At 44.8% G+C, this 23,857-nt stretch overlaps 1 protein-coding gene across 3 annotated transcripts; it reads left to right on the forward strand.

Annotated features, from left to right (window-relative positions):
• The first annotated feature begins 1,684 nt into the window (after positions 1 to 1,684).
• FST (follistatin) lies at positions 1,685 to 23,634 on the forward strand. Of its 3 annotated transcripts, none has more exons than XM_053288437.1 (6): positions 1,685 to 1,871; positions 3,891 to 4,082; positions 6,282 to 6,500; positions 9,391 to 9,615; positions 21,497 to 21,727; positions 22,209 to 23,634. In XM_053288437.1, coding segments are annotated over exons 1-6 (951 nt in total). In that variant the 5' UTR covers positions 1,685 to 1,789; the 3' UTR covers positions 22,211 to 23,634. The 3 variants fall into 3 exon arrangements, with proteins under 3 accessions (XP_053144412.1, XP_053144411.1, XP_053144410.1); XM_053288436.1 differs by having other exon boundaries at positions 22,473 to 23,634; XM_053288435.1 differs by having other exon boundaries at positions 22,496 to 23,634.
• Positions 23,635 to 23,857: the final 223 nt, after the last annotated feature.

Here is a 23,857-nt window from a genome sequence, read left to right on the forward strand (position 1 = left end):
TGTTATCACTGAGTTATTTGCAGTTGTAGGGAGGGGGGCTTGGAGGATAGAGAGCCTGTAAGAGGGGGGTTAGGAAGAAGACGGGGGCTGAAATGGGGAGGGGGAGGATAAAGGGGGGCGAGGAGGGGGGAAATCGGCCGGACTTCAGTAGAAATCCCAGTGACCTGGCCATGGGCAAGAATGTATGTCTGCATAGTTTGCTGTCTGTTGCCCTGTGGTAACGTCTGGGGAGGGGGGAGAGAAGAAGAGGGAAGCTCAGGGGTGGGTTTTTAAAAAATATATTGTTGTTATTAAAGAGCCCGCTTTTTGAATCAACGCTCCCCATTTTTTTCCGTTAAGTAATCGTTTTGTATAAAAGGAAATATCGCCTACTCAGTTTCATTCAGCGGTGCCAAAAAATGTTATAAATGAGTCCGCCAACTCTCTTGAAAGAAGAGAAGAATGCCAGACAGCGCGCTTAATAAACTAACGCGGCAGAAGTTCATTAGGCGTGTTACAATCGCGTCCCTTCTTCATTCTTGATCGGAGAGGATGCTTATCATTTTATTCTTCGGGAAGCCGGGCCCGCCTACGTCGCCTTCTCCCCCGCCAATCCCCTCCTCCCCCATCCCACTCTAAATACTCCAGACGCCCCCAAGTGAAAAGACTAACACTTGGGCATTAAACTGGGTATTAAACTTTGATACGTTTTTGACGAGTCCCAGAGTAGCCGATGTGTGCGCGCCAGACACTTAACTACTGTTTGGAGGTGTTCGGGTTAGAGATTTATTAGTAGCCACAACATCTGGGGCGGGAGCGGTGGCTGGTGGCGGGGAGACGATGGAAGGGGAGGCAGACCACTAACACACACCCCCAGCCCGCCAATACACGCACACGGAAAGAGCGACGGCAAGCTTTGTCTTTCCTCTCTGGAGCGGAGAGGCGTTCAGGGGCGTCCGAGCACCCACCCGAACCCCTCTTTTCAAACGCAACCTTAGCCACGGAAAAGGAAACCGATGCCCCCTTTGACCACGCTGGGCGTGCAAGTGGCTTTTGCGATCGGGGAAAGGGCGAAGGAAGCGGAAAGGCCGGATCCTGCCTTTCTTCCAAACAAGTATTCAGGCTTTCTAAACAGTCTCCCGGAAACTCCGCGGGGGTGGAGTGTCTCGTGTCTGTGCGCGGTGCCCCTCCTTGCTTTCTGCGCCTTGGTTCTTCCCGTGGCACCAGTGGCTCCTTCCCTTTCCCCCCTCTCTGAGCTTCTAGCGACTAGTCTGTGCAGTTGCGTTTAACACACTCTCCCTTACACACACACACACACACACACACACACGCAGGGAGAGAGGGAGAGGTTCCTGCTACTACGAAAAACGCAAGGGCTGCGGCGATTCCCTTCTGTAGATTGACAGAGAGCAGCCGAGTGAGTTGAGTGGGTCTGTGTGTGTGTGTGTGTGAGAGAGAGCGAGCGCGCGCGCGCACCCCCCACCACCAATCAGATAATTGAAAAGGGTTTCCAGAAGGTGGAAAATGTCATCTGATTCACAGTGAACTTTTAAAATTTCTCCACCCCCCCCATCCCGAACACGAACACACACAGACACACACACACACACACACACACACACTAGGAGACCGCCCACCGCAGACAGACCCCCTTATAGATTTAAAAGACTGCATTCAGAGCCTGACGTTCATTCAATAGAGCGATCATAAGCAAGCTGTCTGACTGGTGTGCTCTTTCGTTTCCCTCGCCTTACTATTACTGCCACTTGAGGTTGTGTCTTCTCTTCTCTTGGGGGAAATAAAACTAAGGATGTTAAATCAAAGAATCTTCCCGGGAATGGTTTTACTCCTGATGCTTTTCTGCCACTTCATGGAAGATCAGACAGCACAGGGTAAGATGCAATTTACGTCTTTATGTGCAGATGTGCCACATCTATCTGTCTGTCTGTGTGTGTGTCTGTTTCTACCATCCCCTTCTCCAGAATCTTGCAGATGAGTTGCCTGTGGAACGAAGACTGCAGTCAATCCTAAACCCAAATAAATCTCATTGCTCTCAGTGAGAGTTACTTTTGAGAAAACATGCTTAGGATCGCACTGCACGACGCTGCTATGCACAAATGCACAGAAATGGCACGTTTGATCGGACGTTCAGAGCCTTTCCTTGGGCACAGGCTAGATTTAAATTCACCACCACCACCAATACCATCATCATCAATTGCAATCTTTATCACCCTCCCCATCACGAGCTCCAGCCGCGTTGTCAATCGCTTTTATCTGGCGTTGCTACCGCGCTGCTTTCTGGATAAGCCACAACACCAGCTAAGAACTTTTCAGATTCTCCTTTCGGACATGCGTGTGATGTTTTTTGGTGGTTGTTTAAACAGCTGAAATCGCCGAGGCAGGACAAGGGAACAGAAGGAGTCTCAGTATTTCTTCTAGAGAAAACGATCGAGCCATTTTCAAGAGTTTTTCTTAAGTTTAGGAGAATCTTCTTTGTGCTACTGCCTGCCGCCGACTTTCATTCTGTCAATGAACTTTGAGGTGGTGCACTTTCACAACGGCAAAGAATTAAACTGCAGCAAATGCTAAGGGTGGGTTTTATTTTATTTTAAAATCCGAATCTGCAGATTTTCGACTCAAATCATCCTCCCGCTCCTCCGCCCCAATATCGGTCATTGTGGAAAGAGGGAGAGAAGTTTAGATACCTTTACAGGAAGTCACTGCTGCTTATCTATTATATTATTAATGTATTTATTCATTATCTGTCTCACCTATTGCTATCTTGTAGTCGTAGATGGGCAGCGACTATCATGCGCTCCTATTTGAATGCTAAGATTATATCATCATCGTTGATTTGGGGGCCGGTATTAGCTCGATTAGTGTTTTGTGGGGATCGTCTCTCTCCCCCCGCCCCCCAACTCTTTGCTCTAGCAAAATTCCCATTGGAATAAAGAAACATAATCGATTGAGATCGAATGGCTGGAGAAGTCACATTGAGAATTCACGAGGGACTCATCTCAACCACATTCTCTAATCTCGAAGAAGGGGCAACTGCTCAGCTCAGTGTTCTTGGCTGGGATCCATCAATAACAGACAGTCTGAAGGTTGCTGGGTTGGGTGTGTGTGTGCGCGCGCGCGCGCCTGTTTTTACCTATGCGATTTAAGTAGGGTGCCTTTCCCTAAAGCCCACGTAAACTTGTCTAGCATGAGAGGTCCCCAGACTCGTCTCCGGCTGTCCTCCGCCTTCTGTGCCCGCGTGCGATCTGATCGCTCGCTCACTCACACTCCTCCTCCTCCTCCACTACAATCCACTTGAGGAAATCAGCAAAATTTGGCGATTTCGAAAGACTGCGATTACTAGCGCATTATTGCCCAATGCTATACTTTGGAGGGAAAGGGACTGTAGTAGGCGGCCAGTAGCGAAACTCCCCCGTCCGTTGTGCAGACTAAACTCTTTCTCTTTCTCTCTCCTTCTTACTTTTAAAAGAAGACGTTGAAGTTGTGGGATGGACGCCTGGGAGAGAAAAATGTGTTGCAATCCCCCCCGCCCCCCCCCCCCGCTTTGATTCCTCGCCCGCTTGCTCTCTCTTTTTAAAAATGTGCCAGGTCTATTCCAAAACCTTGTCACGTGCAGATAAGCTCCCCCTCACGCCCCCCAGCTTCCCTACCTCGGTGCCTCCCCCGCTCCCATAGAGTAAAAAGGCGTCCAACTGGTTTGATCAGGTTGTTGGAGCCGCGCTTCCATTTCCTCCCGAGGACTCGCTTCAGGTTATGAAACGGGACAAATAAAAAAAGTAAACAGCCTAGTAACAGTCAATGAAAGGCGCACGTGTTGTGTCTGGGTCACTGGTAACTGACATTGATATGGCTGGGTTTCTCTCTCTCTCGCTCTCTCTCTTTCCTAAATGCAGCTGGGAATTGCTGGCTCCGGCAAGCCCGAAACGGCCGCTGCCAAGTCCTCTACAAAAATGGTCTGAGCAAGGAGGAGTGCTGTAAAACGGGTAGGCTTACCACTTCGTGGACTGAGGAGGACGTCAGCGATAACGTGCTTTTCAAGTGGATGATTTTTAGCGGGGGCGCCCCCAATTGCATCCCGTGCAAAGGTGGGTACTTCGCGGAGAGGCTGTTGCGCATGAGCAGATGGAGCTGCCTTAGGCGGCTGAGTCAGGTCATTGGTCCCTCCAGCCAGGTCAGCGACCGAGTCCAGGTTCTAGAGGCCAGGGATCGAGCCTTGCAAGGCAGGCCCTGAACTGCTGATCTATAGCCCCGTCCCCAAAGGAGGGGCAGGTGCCCAGCCTGGGACTGAATGTTTCTTGCCAGGGCCCAGTCCAGGGGTACACAAAGAGGGGATGTGCAGGGACAGAGCACTGGTACTTCTCCACTTCTCTGACTGTCAGGGTGGCCATGGTGGCCATCATGGAGTAGCACCAGCACTTCTGAATTTGCAACTACTACACCGTGGAGAATCTTGAGGAGCAACTCCTTGGGTGAGGTGAGGTGAGAGGGAAGGGAAGGGAAGACAGGTTGAGAGGGAGAAAAATATCTGGGGGGGGGAGTTCAGTAAAATGAGGAGGGTCCTTCTCAGATGCTTAGGAGGTGATCTGCTTAGGAGGTGACCTGAAAGCATCTATTCTCAATGCCAGAGTCTCAGCTATGAACATACGAAGTTCAGAATAGCACCTCAAAGCAGGTGCAGAGTGCATTTTCTCTCCTCTTTGTAACTGCAATGAGTCTTCACACGTCAGGGATTAGACAGAAGGACTTTCAGAGAAGAGGATGTGTTTCCAAACAGTCTTCCCTTTTCCTTAGAAATCAATTGCCGCCTTCACTATTGTATTAAACACTTCATTCTTATTAAAAGTATGTTTGATTTCTTTAAAGAGAGGCACTGGGGCAAAAACTGCTTTGAAGCTATGTTCTTAAAGTTCTGCTCCCTAAACCTAGAAATGCTGGGGAGTGGCTGTAATTATGCAAGAAAGATATTCCACATGTGCTCAGTGGCACTCTAGATTTACCATATATTCCAGTTGCCAGCTGTTGCCAACTTTTCCCCCCTATCTGGGGCCTGTGCCTTTAGCAGTTGTGCAACGAGCTGAAATTCCTCACGTGACTTGCCCCAACTTTACAACTTTATGCTAGGAGCAGCTTCGTCTGTCGAATTAATGCCTGCTTGCCTCACTGCTGTGATGAGCATAGAGGCTCTGCCAGGAAAAAAAAAAAGTTGGCAACCCTACCCCCTGGTGCTCAAATAGGTCCTGAGCCCTTCATATAAGGGGGCCAGGAGAAGGGGGGGAGAAGGGCTCTTACTATTGCTGCTGCTACAGCTAATTAATAATAATAATAATAATAATAATAATAATAATAAAATGAATAGTATTTTTAGCACCAGCAGTGCTAAACAGAAATGCTATACAGAACTGAGATGTGACATTATGGAATGCAGTCCCCGGTCCACTTACTCTGGAGAGATCCAAGTGGCCTGAGCAGGATTACTCTGGAATACAACGTAATGGATTGTAGCCAAGGTTTTCATACAGGCACATGCAGCTTTGGGATAACTCTTTTATGACCTTCAACATGAAGGATGTTGGAGGACACGCTCTACATGCCAGGGACACTAAATGAGCAAAGGTGATATTGCAAAACTGGAGCAGATGACCTGCTGGAAACATTGCTTTGCAAAAACGCCTCTCACCCAACTGCACATACCAATTGCTTAGTAAAGATTAGCTATCCGGCCATAAAGAGCAGTAGAAAGGTGGCCTTTCCCAAACTTTTCAGTCTGTGCTTCCAGGGGTTCTTCTAATGTGCATCGGTGCTTGTGTGTATGGAAACAGCCAGTGGGTAGTTTGTTTATTTCTCGAATGACTACCCCATCTTTGGAAACAAAATATAATCAAACTAGCTTACAGACTGTAAAGTTATTGCATGTTAATTACTGGAGGGTACAATAGCTTGTGCATATGGCACCAGAACAAGGCACCAGAACACCAGACATTTGGGAAGCACTGGCATGTTTCTGAAGGAAGTCTATAGAGTCATCTTAATCACATCTAAGCATCCAGCTTAGCAAGTGGGAAGATCCTGCGTTGCTTTGTTTCATCTTAATGTTATTTTACAGTCTTTTGCTGAGGCATGGTGGGGGATAATCTTTCTTATTTTCTGGGTCAACAAGAAAACAATATTCTCCCAGCCTGGGGTTTCTGAAGTTGTGGTAGAGACTCTAGATGTCATTAAAGCAATGTTTCTGGATTTCTGTTCCACCCCGCCTCTCCTCCATTCCTCTCCCATTTCCTCTTCAGAAACCTGTGAGAATGTGGACTGCGGGCCTGGGAAGAAATGTAAAATGAACAAGAAGAACAAACCTCGGTGTGTCTGTGCTCCGGATTGCTCTAATATCACCTGGAAAGGCCCCGTGTGTGGCTTGGATGGCAAAACCTACAGGAACGAGTGTGCCCTTCTGAAAGCCAGATGCAAAGAACAGCCGGAACTTGAAGTCCAGTATCAGGGCAAATGCAAAAGTAGGTTTGTCACAAAGCAGCTGGATCACACTCTGGTATATCCAGAAAAGAAGGATGCCTGTCAGTCACGTTTTCTGCAGCCGCACAGGCTCCCCATGGAATTACTCAGCAGTAAAGTGATTTGTGGATTGTAACAGCTCAAGTCCCCAAAATAATAATACAAAGTCAGAAGCAGCCTAAGGTATTGTGGTACCTGAGGCGAGGCACCACATGCTGCCTTGCTTCATGTCCCTGGTGGGGGTCAGCTCCCTGCCAAAACTGACACTTGGCAAGCAGTGTCCCCTCTAAGACGTGCACATGTGCGTGCGCTCCCAAGTTTTTTTATGTCCGCTCAGTTAGGAACATAGGACGCTGCCTTATACTGAGTCAGACCATAGGTCCATCTAGCTCAGTATTGTCCTCACAGACTGGCAGTGGCTTCTCCAAGGGTGCAGGCAGGAATCTCTCTCAGCCCTATCTTGGAGATGCTGCCAGGGAAGCAACGTGGAACCTAGATGCTCTTCCCAGAGCGGCTCCATTCCCTGAGGAGAATATCTTATAGTGCTCACACTTCTAGCCTCCCTTTTGTGTGCAACCAGGGTGGACCCTGCTTAGCTTAAGGGGACAAGTCATGCTTGCTACCACAAGACCAGCTCTCTTCCTAAGTTAAGTTTAGGTCAGGTTGAATCGGGAAAGCCCCACTCTCAGAGCACATGGAACATAGGAACATAGGAAGCTGCCATATACTGAGTCAGACCATTGGTCCATCTAGCTCAGTATTGTCTTCACAGACTGGCAGCAGCTTCTCCAAGGTTGCAGGCAGGAATCTCTCTCAGCCCTATCTTGGAGGAGCCAGGGAGGGAACTTGGAACCTTCTGCTCTTCTCAGAGTGGCTCCATCTCCTGAGGGGAAGATCTCATAGTGCTCTCACTTCTAGTCTCCCTTTCATATGCAGCTAGGGCGGACCCTGCTAAGCTAAAGGGACAAGTCATGCTTGCTACCACCTTGATACTGCCACACAGTACAGCACTCATTCTGCACACAGATGGAAAAAAAATAGAGGGAACACTGCTTGCAAGCTTTAAAGGGGGCACAGGGAGGAGGGAAGGTTGCCAGCAGCCTCCTCTTCTCAACTCATGCTTCTTGTAAGGAGTGTGGGGAGAGGAGCTCCTTGCAAAGACTCCAAGAGTCCGATAATTCCTCCGATGCCAGCAGTAGGGAGCATCTTGTTGTCCTGTTGGTGCCCCAATAATCTACCGCCTGAAGTGCCTATGACAACATGCCTCATGGAAAAGTCAACCCTGCACAAAGTAGTGCTCCAGATAATGAGATGGGAGGGAGGATTGACAGGCAAGTGCCATGATTCTAAACACATTTGCCTGGAAGTAAGATTGGAACCAACATTTCGCCCAAGTGAAATTCGAAAGAGAATCTCAGGGTTCCTCCCAAGGTGAAACCGGAGGAGAATTTCAGGTTTCCTCTTAAAGGGAAACATAAGAGAATTTTCTCAGAAAGTTTCTTTACATCCCTGCCTCCCACAAATGGCAATGGAACTGGCCTACATATGCAGCGGAATGTGGTGGTACAATCCTGAGTGGACTATACCACTTCAGAGTACTTGCGGAGAATGTCATTTTTCTTATTGCTCCTCTGCATATCAACTTCCCTAAAATTAAAAATGGAGAAAGCCTCTAATCTAGCCTGCTCCTTGATGGGCATTTTGGTCTTTTTCACTTGTGGATCCAAAAATAGGGTCTCCCACCTCCAGTCTGAATTAGTGCAGTCTATTCAACCACTCAAAATACTCACTTCATTCATTGATTCTCTTTATTTAGCAGGGGGAGAGTAACTGGCCCTATCCACCCCCATCACAGTACATCCAGTGGCTGTTGCTGGTGTCTCTCTTGTGGTTCTTTTAAGATTGTGAGCCCTTTGGGGACAGGGATCCATCTTATTTATTTGTTATTTATCTGTGTAAACCACCCTTAGCCATTTTTGGAAGGGCAGTATAGAAATCAAATTAATAATTAATTAATTAATTAATTCACACTTGATTCTGCAATAGACTTCCATGCAGACCAGGCCTTACTTCTAAGCAAGCGAGACTAAAATGTGGGACATTACCAAGAACATGTCAGAAAACCTTCATAGTCTACAAGCTTTCCCTTCTTATACCAATTGTTCTCAGAAAGTGAAAGAGCCATTTCCATCTTTTTAATGTGGTGGACCAAATCTGTGAGCTTGTGCATAGAAACCATTGCTCTGTCATTGATTAGAGTCCACTGCCCTACCCCATCTAGTGTAAGTATAGCCTTGAGTGAGACACCATGGGGATCACTAGACTGCAAACTAGATCAGAGGTCTCTCCCTCCCTCCCTCCCTCTCTCCCACCCCCAAACAGGGTTTGTTTTACTGTCTTTCCCATTCCCTTCTCTCTCTTCTTCCCCCACTAAGCAGACTATCTTGCTTCCCTCTTGTCTTGCAGCAAAATTCTTCTGGAATTGAGGAAGAGTTTGAGTTAGAATCCCTTATTCTGCAGACATTAATTTTGGTATAAGCTGCCATTTTGCAACTAGCTCCACCTCCCCAAAATTTTGTTCTGTGCTGGTAGTTCCCAAGGCTCTGGCCAAAAAAAGAGGAGCTACTGAAAATTTAAAGTCTCCAGCCCTGGACTAGATGTTTTCTGGTCGTCCTGACTAGTCCAGACAACTAGTGCGCCATCGATGCTGTGGCTAGTTTGTAGAGTAATCTGTGTGTTGCAGGTCACCTGTTCCTTTTGTTTCCTTTCGATGAAGAAAACTGCTAAAAGTATCTATACTGTTGTTATTTGTGTCACATGCTATATTCTGGGTGACCTGATGGTGGAGATAGCTCCTGTAATTGCTGAGTGTTCTTCTGTCTTCTGTTTCAGAAACCTGTAGGGATGTGTTGTGTCCAGGCAGCTCCACGTGTGTGGTTGACCAAAATAATAACGCCAACTGTGTGACATGTAATCGGATTTGTCCAGAGCCTACCTCCCCTGAACAGTATCTCTGTGGGAATGATGGAATAACATATGCAAGTGCCTGTCACCTGAGGAAAGCTACCTGTCTCCTTGGAAGATCCATTGGACTAGCCTACGAAGGAAAATGCATCAGTAAGTTCTACGGGCTTGAAAGGGTTGTATGGAATGGGGACTGAAACTAAAGTGAGTGCTACAGACCTGCCTGGAAGGAAGCTGACCTGGATTTCCTGCCTCATAGAGCAGAAGTTCATTTTTTGAGGGAAACACAGAATTCCCAGCTACCAGTCATATGCAAGGTTGGAGGCACTTTCAGGAGAGGGCCAGCTGATGAAATGGGGTGCTTAACCCTTCTCCTGCCAAGTCCCTATGAGAATATCCACAGGCCATGCTTAATAGCTTTTTTCCTCACTTGGGAACATACCCTTCCCTCCTATCCACTGATTCTCCTCTGTAAATTCTCCCCACCATTTATCTCAGCCAATGCAGATTTGCAAATACTGTTTGCTGAGGCAGCATCTAGCTCAGCCCATCTCAGGTTCAATGCGGCAAACTGTGGTTGTTGAATGGAGAGGAAATACTAATAATTTGATAGAATGATACCTAGATAGTATAATTGAAGCACTCTGAACACTCAGCAAGTGCTTTATCAGTGTTAAGCCAGGATGTTAGGAACATAGGAAGCTGCCATGTGTGTGCGCTCCCAAGTTTTTTTATGTCCGCTCAGTTAGGAACATAGGAAGCTGCCATATACTGAGTCAGACCATTGGTCCATCTGGTTCAGGATTATCTACACAGACTGGCAGTGACTTCTCCAAGGTTGCAGGCAGGAATCTCTCTCAGCTATCTTGGAGATGCCAGGGAGGGAATTTGGAACGAAATGCTCTTCTCAGAGCGGCTCCATCCCCTGAAGGGAATATCTTACAGTGCTCACACATGTAGTGTCCCATTCATATGCAACCAGGGCAGACCTTGCTTGGCTAAGGGGACAAGTCAAGTTTGCTACCACAAGACCAACTCTCTTCCCTAATTACCAGCACCATCATTTTCACATTATCTTTTCTCATGGGGAAACTGACCCATGTGTGGGGTAGCAAATGATTTGCTAGCTTGGCGAAGAGACAGCTTTTAAAGTGGGGGGTTCTCTTGTATGTCGCAACTGCCCCTATTCAACACAGCATGCATGGCATCTCTCCAGTGGCTCTTGCCGGTGTTTCCCTTCTGCTTTTATTTTTTAGAGTGTGAACCCCTTTGGACTGGGAACCCTTTTCTCATCCCCTTTTCTCTTTCTTTTTGCTGTGTAAACTGTTTTGTGGAAAACAACAATCATAATCATAATCCTAAATAATAATCATAAATAAAGAACAACCTCTATAGGAGCTATCTGACAAGCTGGGAAACAAATCCTTGCAGAAGCAAGGGGCAGAGAAGGCCTATCCAGTCATGGGAGTCCGGGGATGCTTTACTTGCATACAGCATCACTGAAAGCAGACCTGTGAGACTGACCCCTGCACGAACGCACTCTGAAATTGCACACTTCTGCCCCAGCGTTCTACATCATGGGAAGAATTTATCCTTGAATACAGCACTTGTCTCTGCAGGCAAAAGCTGTAAAAAATGGACAGTGGCGGTGGGGGGGGGGGGCAGTTGTGGAGGGGCAGTGCTTGCAAGCACACTCTTGGGGAATGCTGTGCATGAGTGCAACTCCCCCAGTTTTCATAATGCCTGAACAGGGCTAGAGAGTCACTTCACTTTGGTTGAATAGGACACCTGGAAGTGATCTGCTTACAGGCCAGTGGTTATTTCTGGGAGCAGGGGCAAGGTATATCTTGATAATCTGGGTGCACAAGCCACCCAGAAATAGGTCAGCCAAGTAGCATGAGGGAGTAAAGGGGCGTTGAACTATTTGCTGACTCTGTGGTGATCAAGTTGGGAGGAGAAAACTAAGGCAACATTGTGTAAGCGCTGACTGGAAAGCAAAATGAGGAGGAGAAAGGGCTCTCTCTGAAGCCTGTCTAAGCTATTCACTTATTTACTATTTATTTATTTATCATATTTTTATACCACCTGATATGTATATCTATAGGCAGTGTACAAAATTTGAAATATTTAAAAGTCACAAATTAAAATACATGACAATAAAAACAATATGATAAAATTATTAAAACCAGTTTTTAAAATTATTAAAATTATTATTAAGCTATTAGTGGTGGCAGCGGCCATGAAAACGCAGGTAAAGCTGAGGGAAATTCTGTTTCCTCAAAATGAGTAGGCCAGATGAAGCTCAGGAGATCCTAGTGCACTGGTTCTTCAGGTACATAGAACCAGGAAGTGATATAATCTTTACTATTACCATTTCTCATCTATACAGCTCTTTTGATATGCAAAGTACTTTACTAACCTTCCTAATTTATGTTGGCTGCCACAATGGCACTTTGAGGTCATCTATTTTAAATGTGAGGAAATAAGACTGAAAGACTTGATCAAGGCCTCTTGTTGAGATCATGGTGGAGGTCTGACTTTAGCCCACCTCTGGCTCCAAGACCACATATCTGTGTACTGTACAATATGTTTCAACCAGTAAATCTAACCAATTAATTGACTAAAAAGATGTCTCCAATCCATCAGGCAGCAAACCGAGCATTTTAAAAATGAATAATTTACTGCACAGTGTAGAATCCAAGGGAAAGAGCTGTGGTATGCAAGGACAAGTGAGTGACGTGAAATCAGGAATATTCCACTCCATTGTTTAATATGAATAGTTTAGTGAACTAGATATTATGTACAGAGAGGCAAGTGCAGACTACTTTTCAGTGCTCTTGCTGCTGGCTGTTTGTTAGCCCCGCCTCTACACCTCCAGGGTGATTTCCGGATTACACGCTGCAACAGCAGTAGTTTACTTCGGCTTGGCAGGATCGTATTGAAACTGTAAATAAAGGGTGTTGCACAAAGCCACCAGCAGGGGCAGCATTCTTTTCTAGCTTGCACAAACCTCCTACAATGGGAAAATACAGCTTCCCCCCCCCCAACATTGTAGCACTGTAACACAAAGGTAAAACCCGAAAGAAGTCATCAGAAATGTGAATGGCACCTTTCTGACAGCACAGGGACTGCGATGTAGAAACACAGGCAGTACAGGAGCACACTTAACAGACACGTAGTGACACAGTTGTAGGGTATAATCTGGAAAGCGTCCAGGACTGGAATACAAGTAACTAAAGCCCCCTTCAAAAGCTGGCCTGGATCAAAGAATGGATTAACCCAAAACACCACAAACATTATGTCAGCCTTGTAGCATTGCATTTTGCCCCTGAGCACAATTTGTACAAATGCAAAAGTTGCACAATGGGAGTTGTGCAAGAGTGATATCATTGAAAATAATAGGATATTTTTACATAACTCCTATTGTGTAACGTTTCATTTGCGCATATTGCACTCTGGCACAACTGCAAAAACACAATATGACAAGGCTGATGTTCTATTGTACAGTATGTCAGTCGTTACGTATAATGCAAATACTTATAAAAACTGCAGAGGGCAAGCACATCTCAGAAGAGGCATTCCCTAGTTTGTAAAAGGAAAAAGGGGATACTTCTAAGATGATGTCTGTTGTGTATATAATGTAAAATAATATGTGCGCTTTATATATGTAAAAGTATGCAAGGAAATAATAATATGTGTGCATAATGTAAAAATAATTTTTTTTCATTAGAATGATTTTTTTCTTATATAAAAATTTAGGTGGATTTAATTGACTAATTGGCTAAGCTTCCTTTAATTGGGTGGCAGCAGTCTGTTTAGAACTGCAGAGAAGAAAGAGGCAATGTAAGTGACAGCAAAGTGAGGCACAAGAGTTAAACATATACATAACGGAAGGTATTTTGACTAGCAATAGTACTGACACCTTTTTTCAGTCTTGGAAATGAATTTGACCAACTTGCAATGCCCACTTCAAATTCATAGGGACATAGGAAGCTGCCTTATACCGAGACAGACCATTGGTCCATCTAGCTCAGTATTGTCTACACAGACTGGCAGCAGCTTTTCCAAGGTTGCAGGCAGGAGTCTCTCTCTCAGTCCTATCTTGGAGATGCAAGAGAGGGAATTTGAGACCTTCTGCATGCAAGAATGCAGGTGCTCTTCCCATCCTCTGAGGGGAATATCTTATAGTGCTCACACATGTAGACCCTGCTTAAGAAAGGGGCCAATTCATGCTTGCTACCACAAGACCAGCTCTAGAATTCAAGCCTAACATCACAGGCCTGGATGTTTTCCCCTGACTTGGAGCTTTAGGCCTCTCTCCTACAGGTCCAAACCTCCTCAACAAATCCAAACCCATTTAGCTTTCTCCATTGGCAGAAATGGTTTCTCTCACCCTTCCCTTCTTTGACACCATGCATCAAACATGCTGGGAAATGTAGTTTTCCTAGCAATAGGGGTAGGGCTGGGGTAAGAATCCCGAGAAGCGTGCCAGGTGCAAGAGAGGGAAGGGAGAAAGAAACCCCCTCAGTCCCTTCCTTTGATGCCAGAGCTGCAACAAAGATAAGTGGAGGGAGGGAAAGAAGGTGGGTAGCATGTGGGGGGCTTAGAGAATTGGACTCTGCTGTCTAATATCCCAGTGATATTATCAGGGCCATGACAAGCTCAGAGTTGGGCTCCGCCTCCGACTCTCAAATAACCAAGCTATGTTCCAAGCATCTGGCAAATTGTTTGGTTTTTTCAAGCCCAATTCTAAGCCTGATTAAGGGAGTTCTCCCCATCACTCATTTGTGACACTGCCATGAAAATAGCGGTTAGACTGTTTTCACCAATTATCAGATTAGGCTTTGCATTTCTTACTTGTAAAATCCACAGGCATGTACACTTTATTAAAATTTGATCTCTTCTGCTTCTTATCCTGCTAATGAAGATGAACAAGGTTCCCAGGTGATGCATTCCAGACTAAACGTTGGGCTAAGATAGTACACTTTAATGTAAATAAATGTTAGAGCACTTGAGATGTGTTGTCTAGATCAAGGATTCTCAACGTTGGGTCCCCAGATGTTATTGGATTTCAACTCCCAGAATCCCCAACCAAAGGCCACTGGGGCTGGGGATTATGGGAGTTGAGTCCAAAAACATCTGAGGACCCAACATTGAGAATCCCTGGTCTAGATGGCTGTGTTAAATTATGGGGGGAACAAATTCCAGTCCCTGCTTGCTGGTTGACTTTGGGGAAGTCACAAGCTTTTAGCCTAAACTAACAGGATTATTGTGATTCTAAGGTCTGGTTCTCACCCGCCATGGGTGTGAGATGGCAAATCTGTGCCAGGACCATACCACCACAACTTACATATATGGGCTCATATGATTGATTGTATGATCCTCCATACAAAAATTCTCTGCACAAAGAAACTAGTATGTCAGGAGGAAGACTAGGCTAGCAGCTTTCTCCTTGACAACTAGGTTTCTGTGTGCAAGGATTATATATGGTAGGTAGATAGAGAGGTCATTCACACAATCAAAAACTGCATTCTACCCAGGCTTGGGAGCTGTGTGTGCTCCCAATTTTTGGTTGTGTGGAAGCAAGGTTAGAGGAAAACCTGGGTATAAGTGATTGTGTGGAAGCATGGTAGGAGGGAAACCTGGGTAGTTTTTCCTCCTACCTTACTTCCACACAATAATTTTTACCCAGATTTTCCTCAAAGCTTGCTCCCACACAACCAAAAATTGGGAGCACACACAACTCCCAAACCTGGGTAGAACACAGTTTTTGATTGTGTGAATGACCTCAGAGTTTGCAATGTGCTGAAATTTCATGCATATATTATCTGTCTGTCTGTCTGTCTGTCTTACATTCAACCACATAAGCCCATGTCTGCATTGGAAAGTATTACAATACAAGTACAGGTTTCCCACCTGATCTGCTGTTTGTGAGAACTAGGTCTAAAATGTCAGTCTGAGCTCCCTGAAGAAAGGATGGGGTGCAATTGTAAAGAATGTTCAGGTGTCCCAGTTTTGCCACAGAACAGTCTTATAAGGCTTCTCCCAGGCTATCAGGAAACCTTTTGGAAAAGGAAGAGAAGCATGTTCTCTGTAGAAATGTTTTGCTTTTCTTCTTTTCCATGCCCCTACCCCTGTGCAAGGGGATGAGGCCATAGCTCAGCAGTGGAGCATCCGCTTGGTGCGCAGAAGGTGCTAGGTTCCCAGGCATTGTCAGGTAGGGCTGAGAAAGACCTGCCTGAAACATTGGAGAGCCGCTGCCAGTCATCATAGACAATACTGAGCTAGATGGGCGAGTGGTTGGACTTGGTATAAAGCAACTTCCTGTGTGCCTAAGCCCACCTTTAAGTCATAAAATCTATCGCAGAATTAGCCTGGAACCGGGTTGTGTGAAAAGGTGTTCAAGTTAACTAGGAATAAGTTGAAAGTGGTCGCTGTTTTTCAAAAATATTCCTGCCATTGCCAAAAAGTGCCCATCCCTCTCCCCCAAAAAACCCGTTGCAAAAAGTTTAATTTAAATTGCCCTCACTTATCTTCACTCTCAGCTGCCTTCACTGGTCCTCAGTGATGTTATGATGTAGCCAAATGGTTATGCAGAGTTCTAGTGGCATCCTGTTCATAACCTGATTGAGTAGGACCACCCATGTGACCCATTTAGAAGAAGGAAGAAGGAGCAGCCAGGGGTGGGTGTGGAGAAATGGTGTCGAAGATATGTCAGCTGGAGGAGCAGCATCAGCAAAGATGAATATTCAGGAAAAACTCAATCAAAAATGCTAGTTTGGACCTGAAAATTCTAAAGTGGGGAAGAAAAAAATTGGCACAGCCCGTCCCCTTGCAAAACACATTCCATTCCTCAACTGCCATACCAAAACCACTTCACAGTAGAAGAAAATACTACAATGAAGTCCTGGAATCCCATAATCCAGGTTTTGGTCACAAAAACTTTCCACTGAATTTGGCTGACAATTATTGAGGTCTAACCCTTGGCCCAGCTCTGACTGGAACTTCTTGTACTGGGTCTTTGAAGACATTTTAAGATCATATGGCTTCAATGTTTGATTCAACTGGACTCCACTGGAACCATCTGCCCTAAACAAGAGGTCTTAGGAAATATTTATTTCATGAATTAAAAAAAGCCAACCTTCCATCATGAATATTTTAAAGTACTGTTACAAAGGAAAACTTGTGAATTCATTAGCATTAAAAATATTTAAAAATCATGCAACAATTAGTATTTGTCAGTACAGTGTAAAAATGGATTACACAACATTTTTTGATCAGGGATCAGTAATGTTAACTTTTATATTAAAGACGTGCTGATCTGGTTAGATAATCTTTTATATATTAAAAAAAATTGTTGCAAATATCAAACCACTTACTGCAGAATTGTACAATTTAAGTCAATAGGAAAACTCTACAGAGTGGCTCGGTTTTTTCCTTTTCTTTCCAGTTTATCAATTTGCAGATATATTGCAAATTGCAGATATCATACTGGATTTTTTGATGGAAACAAGGACAATGGCTGCAAACTAGAAAAGTGCTTTAAGTGGGTCCAAACACACTTTTGACCTTTCTTCTCTTTAATGTAGATGCCACCCCCCTCCACCCCCACATCATGTTAAAACAACAAAGAATGTTGTGACACTTTAAAAGCTATCAATTTTATTGTAGCATCTATCTGTCTATCTATCTATCTATCTATCTATCTATCTATCTATCTATCTATCTATCTATTATATTTATATACCACCTGATTTTCTCATACACACACACACACACATATGTATGTATATATATAAACAAACAAAATACTTTCACAGAATAAAAACAATTAAAACAATTCACAGAATAAAACAATTAAAACAATTTCACAGAGTAAAACAAACAAACAAAGAGTTTAAAATCACCTTTAACTAAAAGCCTGAGAAAACAGGTGTGTCTTAAGGGTCTTTAAAAAAGCAATCAGAGATGGAGAAGCTCTTATTTTGACAGGGAGTACATTCCAAAGGTCACCTTAAGTGGCGCAGTAGGGAAATGCTTGTCCCATAGACCAATCTGGATGACGCTGTCTGTACCAGTTGTAGTTTTCAGACTAAATACATAGAGTGCATTACAGTAGTCAAGCCTGGAGGTTACCAGCACATGTACTACTGTTTTAAGGTGGTTTACCTCCAGAAATGGGTGTAGCTGATGTATCAGTCAAAGCTGATAAAAAGCGTTCCTGGCCACTGCCTCAGCCTGATAAACCAGAGAGAGTTTTAGATCCAGGAGCACTCCCAAGCTACATACCTAATCTTTCAGGGGGAGTGTAAGATCTAAACCATCTCTTGGGTATTCACCCCCCACAGTCAGTACCTCCATCTTATTTGGATTCAACTTCAATTTGTAATCCCTCATCCAGCTCATTACTGCCTCCAGGCAGGCATTTAGGGGAGTTATGCCATTTCCTGATGAAGTTGATATGAAGAAATAGACTTGGGTGTCATCAGCATATTGATGATCTCTCCCCGCGGTTTCATGTAGATGGTAAAGAATATTGGAGACAGTATGGAGCCTCGTGCACCAGAGCCCACTTCATCAAATGCATGAAAACCTATCTGTGCGATTTCTGTGCAACGATGTAGTCAAGATGAGTACAGTGACAAGAGCAGTACCTAGAGACAGCAGTGGCCCGTAAAGGTTGGGCAGGAGGGGGAGAGAAATGAGCCACAAGGGTGGCTCATGCCCATTCTCCTCTCCCTGCCCCACCTTCCCTGCCACCGTACTAGCCCCAGGTTAGGGAACCAAGCGAATGACCAGCCCATAGGCCTGGGGTTAACATGACAGCAGGGGAGGGGAGGCAGAACAAAGCAGCTGGGGCAGGGATGGGACAGAAGCTAGGAGTCACCCTTGCCCCTTCTTTTTCGTCCCCTGCCCCACCTGCCCCTACTGAATTGCTAACTTAATACTTATGGTGGCTTCACATGACCAACCGAAAGTCTGGCACCCAGAAGAATGTCAGGAACTGAGAGCACATGCTCCTGGCAGACCCAGCCTAAATGAGTGGGATATTTCCCCGAGTAAAACAAGCAGGGAGTTACTTTATCCTTCTCTTCTCACCCCACGTACCTTTCCCTTAGGAATCCTATTCTGACAGAATAGGAGGTCTCTTGTCTCAAAGATCAAGTACCGGATGTTTTGAGCCCAGCCATTCTCAGTTCATGACATCGTGCCAATGCGGGAAGCTGTCCCCATGCCCAGTGTTGGCTCAGCAACTTGCGTGGGAAATTGGTGCATTGGCAGCTGTCCACAGCTCATGACCTGGAAGAGCAGTTTTGCACAATGTGGCCCAATCCCAAGTGTGTCCTATTGCAGGAGTTCTCAAATGTAAGTCCCCAGATGCTCTTGGATTCGGATCCCCTTCATTCCCAGCCACAATGGATGACGGCAACAGGAGTCATAGCCCAACATCTGGGGACCCAAATTTGAGAACCCCTGTTCTATTGTGTCCCCTGGGACTTTTTCCAATACAGGAATGCCCATATATAACTCTATGGTGCGACCACACTTGGGGTACTGTGTGCAGTTCTGGTCACCGTACCTTTAAAAGGAAATTTTAGTGCGGGGGCGGGGGAGTACAGAAAAGGGCAACCAGAATGATCAGAGGGTTGGAGCAATTCCCCAAACAACGCGTGGGCCTTTTTAGTTTAGAAAGATGGCAGGTATGTGGGGGGACACATGATAGGGGTGTATAAAATTATGGACGGTGAAAATCAAGTGATAGAGAGAAATATTTCTTCCTCTCTCATAATATTAGAACCTGAGGTCATCCATTGAAGCTAAATGCCAGGTGATTTAAGGCAGACATAAGGAAATACCTGTTTACACAATGTGTAATTAAACTATGGAATTTGCTGCCACTGGATGTGGTGATGGCCACCAGTCTAGATGGGTTTAAAAAGGGATTAGACAGATTCATGCCGGCTAGGGCTATCAGTGGCCATCAGCCTTGATAGCTGTATATTTCCATCAGAGATGGCAAGCCCCTGAACACCAGGTGCTAGGGAACACCAACAGGAAAGGGTGGTTGCTATCTTTTTCCGGCTTGTGGAATTCCCAGATGCACGTGGTTGGCCTCTGCATGAAGCAGGATGCTGGACTTGTTAGGCCTTTAACCTGATCCAGCAGTGCTTTTTCATGTGTTTTTACATTCCCTAGTAAGTCCGCGGAGGGCTATAAGCTTAAATGGTGCTGCTGATGGTAGGGTGTGGGATACCTCCCTTGTTCTCTTACATGGTATCCTGAGGGAGATTTCGAAAGGCTAGAAGGAGAAATAACATTCAGTGCAACGCTGTGCTGTGCGTGTGCGTTCTTTTATACATAGGTAATGAATGATACTTTCTCTATGGTGGCCTCTGCAGCTATGTCAGTTTTATAGAACTAGGTCTTTGAAAGAGCAAAGAGGTTCCGTCCCTTTGCAGCTTGAGCACCCATCTTCAAAGGCAAGCAGAGAGTTACCCCTGCTAACTGAAAAACGCCTTTCAAAGCAGTGATTCTATTATATTTAGCAGGGGGAGAGCAACTGGCCCTATCCAACCCCAGCACAGCATCCCTCCAGTGGCTGCTGCTGGTATCTGCTTTATGTTTCTTTTTCGACTGTGAGCTCTTAGGGGTCAGGGAGCCATCTTATTTATGTATTGTTTATTTTTCTGCGTAAACCACTTTGTGAACTTTGGTTGAAGAGCAGTATATAAGAAGTAGTAGCAGTAGTAATGCTGGCAGTAATGCCCAGAGGGCAGGCCAAGACATTTTGCCACATGAGGCAAAGGACAATACAACACCCTCCATCTGTGGGTGGGTGCTCAGCATTCTCCAGCCATGCTGCTGAGGCAGTGGGAGCAATATTCATAAAGCCATCCCATCCACTAGGCAGACCTAGGCAGTCACCTAGGTTGGACACCAGTTTTGGGGGGGGGGGCACGTAAACAGTACCTGAATATAATACTGCCAATTAATCTTTCTCTCCCTCTTGTATTGCCCCCTAAAGTAATGCACAGTGGTTTAAGAATGTAAGATGTAATACTGCACCCTCTTCACCAAAGGGCCTGCATATTCTGTACCCCAAAAGATACAGGGTTCTTTGCTCATTGCACTTCAGACCCCCCCCCCCAAAAAAGCTGCTCTCATAAGCTGCACCCTCTTGGTTATGGATTGCCAGCCTAAGAAATGGTCTCAGGCTGGGCTTCTGAATTAACAGCAGCATCTTTTCATCTCTGAAGTGTTAGAGTTTGCCCCCTGTCATAGACTGGGAACTCTCTCCCACGGTATCCTCAGACCAGCACAGGTTGATCATTTGACCCTGTGAATGAGCAGTCTGAGCAGCTCAAAATAATGCTCAGGCTCCACATTTCTCAGCTGGGTAAAGTAAAGGTAAAATTGTGCCATCAAGTCTATGTTGACTCCTGGTGACCACAGATCCCTGTGGTTTTCTTGGTAGTGGGGAGGGGGTTACCATTGCCATCTCCTGTGCAGTATGAGATGATGCCTTTCAGCATCTTCCTATATCTCTGCTGCCCGATATATATTTTTATTTATTTACTTACTTACTTACTTAGTTACATTTATATCCCACTCTTCCTCCAAGGATCTGAGAGTGGTGTACATGTTATTTTTATCCTCACAACAACCCTGTGAGGTAGGTTAGGCTGAGAGATATATGACTGGCCCAGAGTCACCTAGTGAGTTTATGGCTGAATGGGGATTCAAACTCGGGTATTCCCGGTCCTAGTCCAACACTCTAACCACTACACTATGCTGGCTCCTGATAGCCTGATAATCTGGGAAACATACCAGCGGGGATTCAAACTGGCAACATCTGGCCTGCTAATCAAGTCATTTCCCCACTGCCTCATGGATGGGGGGGCGCCAAAGTCAGACTTGTAGCCAGTCACTTGCTACCCCACAAGAACTGTAGGGGCGCTGTTTTAAAGAGTTGCTTTGCTTTTATTTATCTCTGTCCCTTTTTAAAAAAAAGAACATTGACCATCTTTTGTAGAGGCAAAATCTTGTGAAGATATCCAGTGCAGCACTGGGAAGAAATGCTTGTGGGATTTTAAAGTGGGCCGAGGACGGTGTGCCCTTTGTGACGAGCTGTGCCCCGAAAGCAAATCGGACGATACCGTCTGCGCCAGCGATAACACCACTTACCCAAGCGAGTGTGCCATGAAGGAAGCGGCCTGTTCCCTGGGTGTGCTTTTGGAAGTAAAGCACTCAGGCTCTTGCAACTGTAAGTGAGATTTTTAACCTTGCAGGGATGTTAGTCTTCTGGAGGCAAAAAAATCCCTAGAATAGTAAAGACTGGCGCCCTCATTAAACCTAAAAGGGAACTGTGTGTAAGAGGGATCCTGTAGAGAGAGATTTATTTATGATGCAGACGTCTTGTGCTTGGTAAGATGCAACCAATAGTGAAGAGTGGACGTTTCGGGGTACCTTTTTCTCTTCGTAGAAAAGGGTTTGTTGTCATCAGGGGGTTGCCCTAAATGCATTTATCAGTCTCTCTTCTGCCCTCCCTTAATACTGTTTGCTATAGTGTGCTTTGCTGTTTGCTTTATTAACACCCGGCTACAACCTAATCGCACCCTCCCCCTCCCCCCAAACTAGCTTAACACTTAACCAGGTGGGCTGCTGTCCTCTCACAGTGGCCTCTGAATGAAGGACTCAAAAGCATTAAAACCTAGAACACAAGAGCACTTTTTATCTAATTTCAGGAATCTGCCAATAAAACCTGAGCCATTGAGTCTTCAGAACTTGCTGCAGTTATGACTTCATAGATTATGTCACACGCACACATGCGCGCACACACGAACACACACCCACACCCACAAACTGTATGGCCTAACGGCAGGTGCCAAAGCGCATCTCACTACAAGCCACGTTAAAAAAAAATGCAACTTTCTTATGGCTATGCAGGGGGCTTTGAAAACATGCACTGAGCTGCTTCTCCGCTGTTGTTGTCCATATTTAAACAACAGCTCCCCTGTATTCTCCTATCTAGCCATTAATGAAGATCCTGATGAAGAGGACGAAGATGATGACCAGGACTACAACTTTCCTATATCTTCCATTCTAGAGTGGTAAAAAAAAAAACTTCCATCATTGTTGGAACAGCCATTGGGCAAGAAATTCAGTGTCCATACTGTACATAAGTGTATGCTTATTTATTTGGCGAAGAAAAAAATATACATATAGTTGAGTCTTGTAGACATTTATTTATACTGTGTCATGGTTTATAATTTATACATAAAAAATGTCTGGTTGACTGTACACCTTTTTTGGGAAGAAATTTAATCGTTATGGGATGAGCAGTGTTATTTATTGTGAGGTCTCTTGCTTGTAAAGTAAAGCTTTTTTTTTTCTTGTAAACTATAAATCCATTCCTTGAGCTTATGCCCCTCCCCTTCACAGCTCTCATTTCCTCGTTTCCACTGATGTTAACTCTTTTCCACTTTAACAAAACTTTGCATGTCAGTTTCTGTTACATTTTTTTTAATTTATTACATTTCCTTCTTGCCAGTTCTGTACATACATCCATGATCCCTCGGGTATTTGTTTACAAGGAATCTTGACTGACCAAAAGGCGCTGTAAACAGACTTAAGTATATATTTGGGGTGCAATGAGGCGAACTTTAAGGAAACCTCTTCCCCTTGATTTTTGTTCTTGTGATGACATCATGTTTGGTGATCTCAAAGTACTGGACACTTAAACTGTACAATGAGAACCCAAGACCCAAAGAAATCGGATTATGAAGGCTGTTAATAGCTGTGGCTAAATGTCATGAGAGTATAATTTTTTTATACATTGTCACACTCATCAATGTTTTTATCAGGTTGTTTCCTTGCAGATGGTCCTGCAGTTCCACTTAAAAAAAAAAGTTCTTCTTGCTTCTCATTCAAAGTGTTCACATGTTATATCAAAGCTTTATCAGTTCAAGTTTCTTGCTTTTCATAATACTTTTTTTTGAGGCAATTTTATATTTTCAAACATGGCGAGTTAAATATAAATTCATTTAAATATATAGTTTTGTACTTTTCTACCATGTAATGTATATAAAATGTGCAATGTATATAAAAGTTATAATGTGTATTTGTAAATAAATTATGGGTGAAAAAAATAAAAAATTGGATTTTTCCCTATACATTGCCTTCATTTCTTGGGTGCTTAAATAGATCTGTAAGTAAGGTCTGGCTTTTTTAATGGGGGCAGGTTTAGGTTCAGGATAAATTCTACTCCAGAGTATACAGAATAATACTTTGTGTCCCAGGGCATGGAGTGAGGGTACCTGATGCAGCAACATGGCAGAAGCTAAGCCAGTATGGGTCTGGTTTGTGTCTGGGTGGGAAACCACAAGGGAATTCT

This window comes from Hemicordylus capensis, chromosome 2, assembly GCF_027244095.1.
Source record: "Hemicordylus capensis ecotype Gifberg chromosome 2, rHemCap1.1.pri, whole genome shotgun sequence".
Taxonomy (NCBI): Eukaryota; Metazoa; Chordata; class Lepidosauria; order Squamata; family Cordylidae; genus Hemicordylus; species Hemicordylus capensis.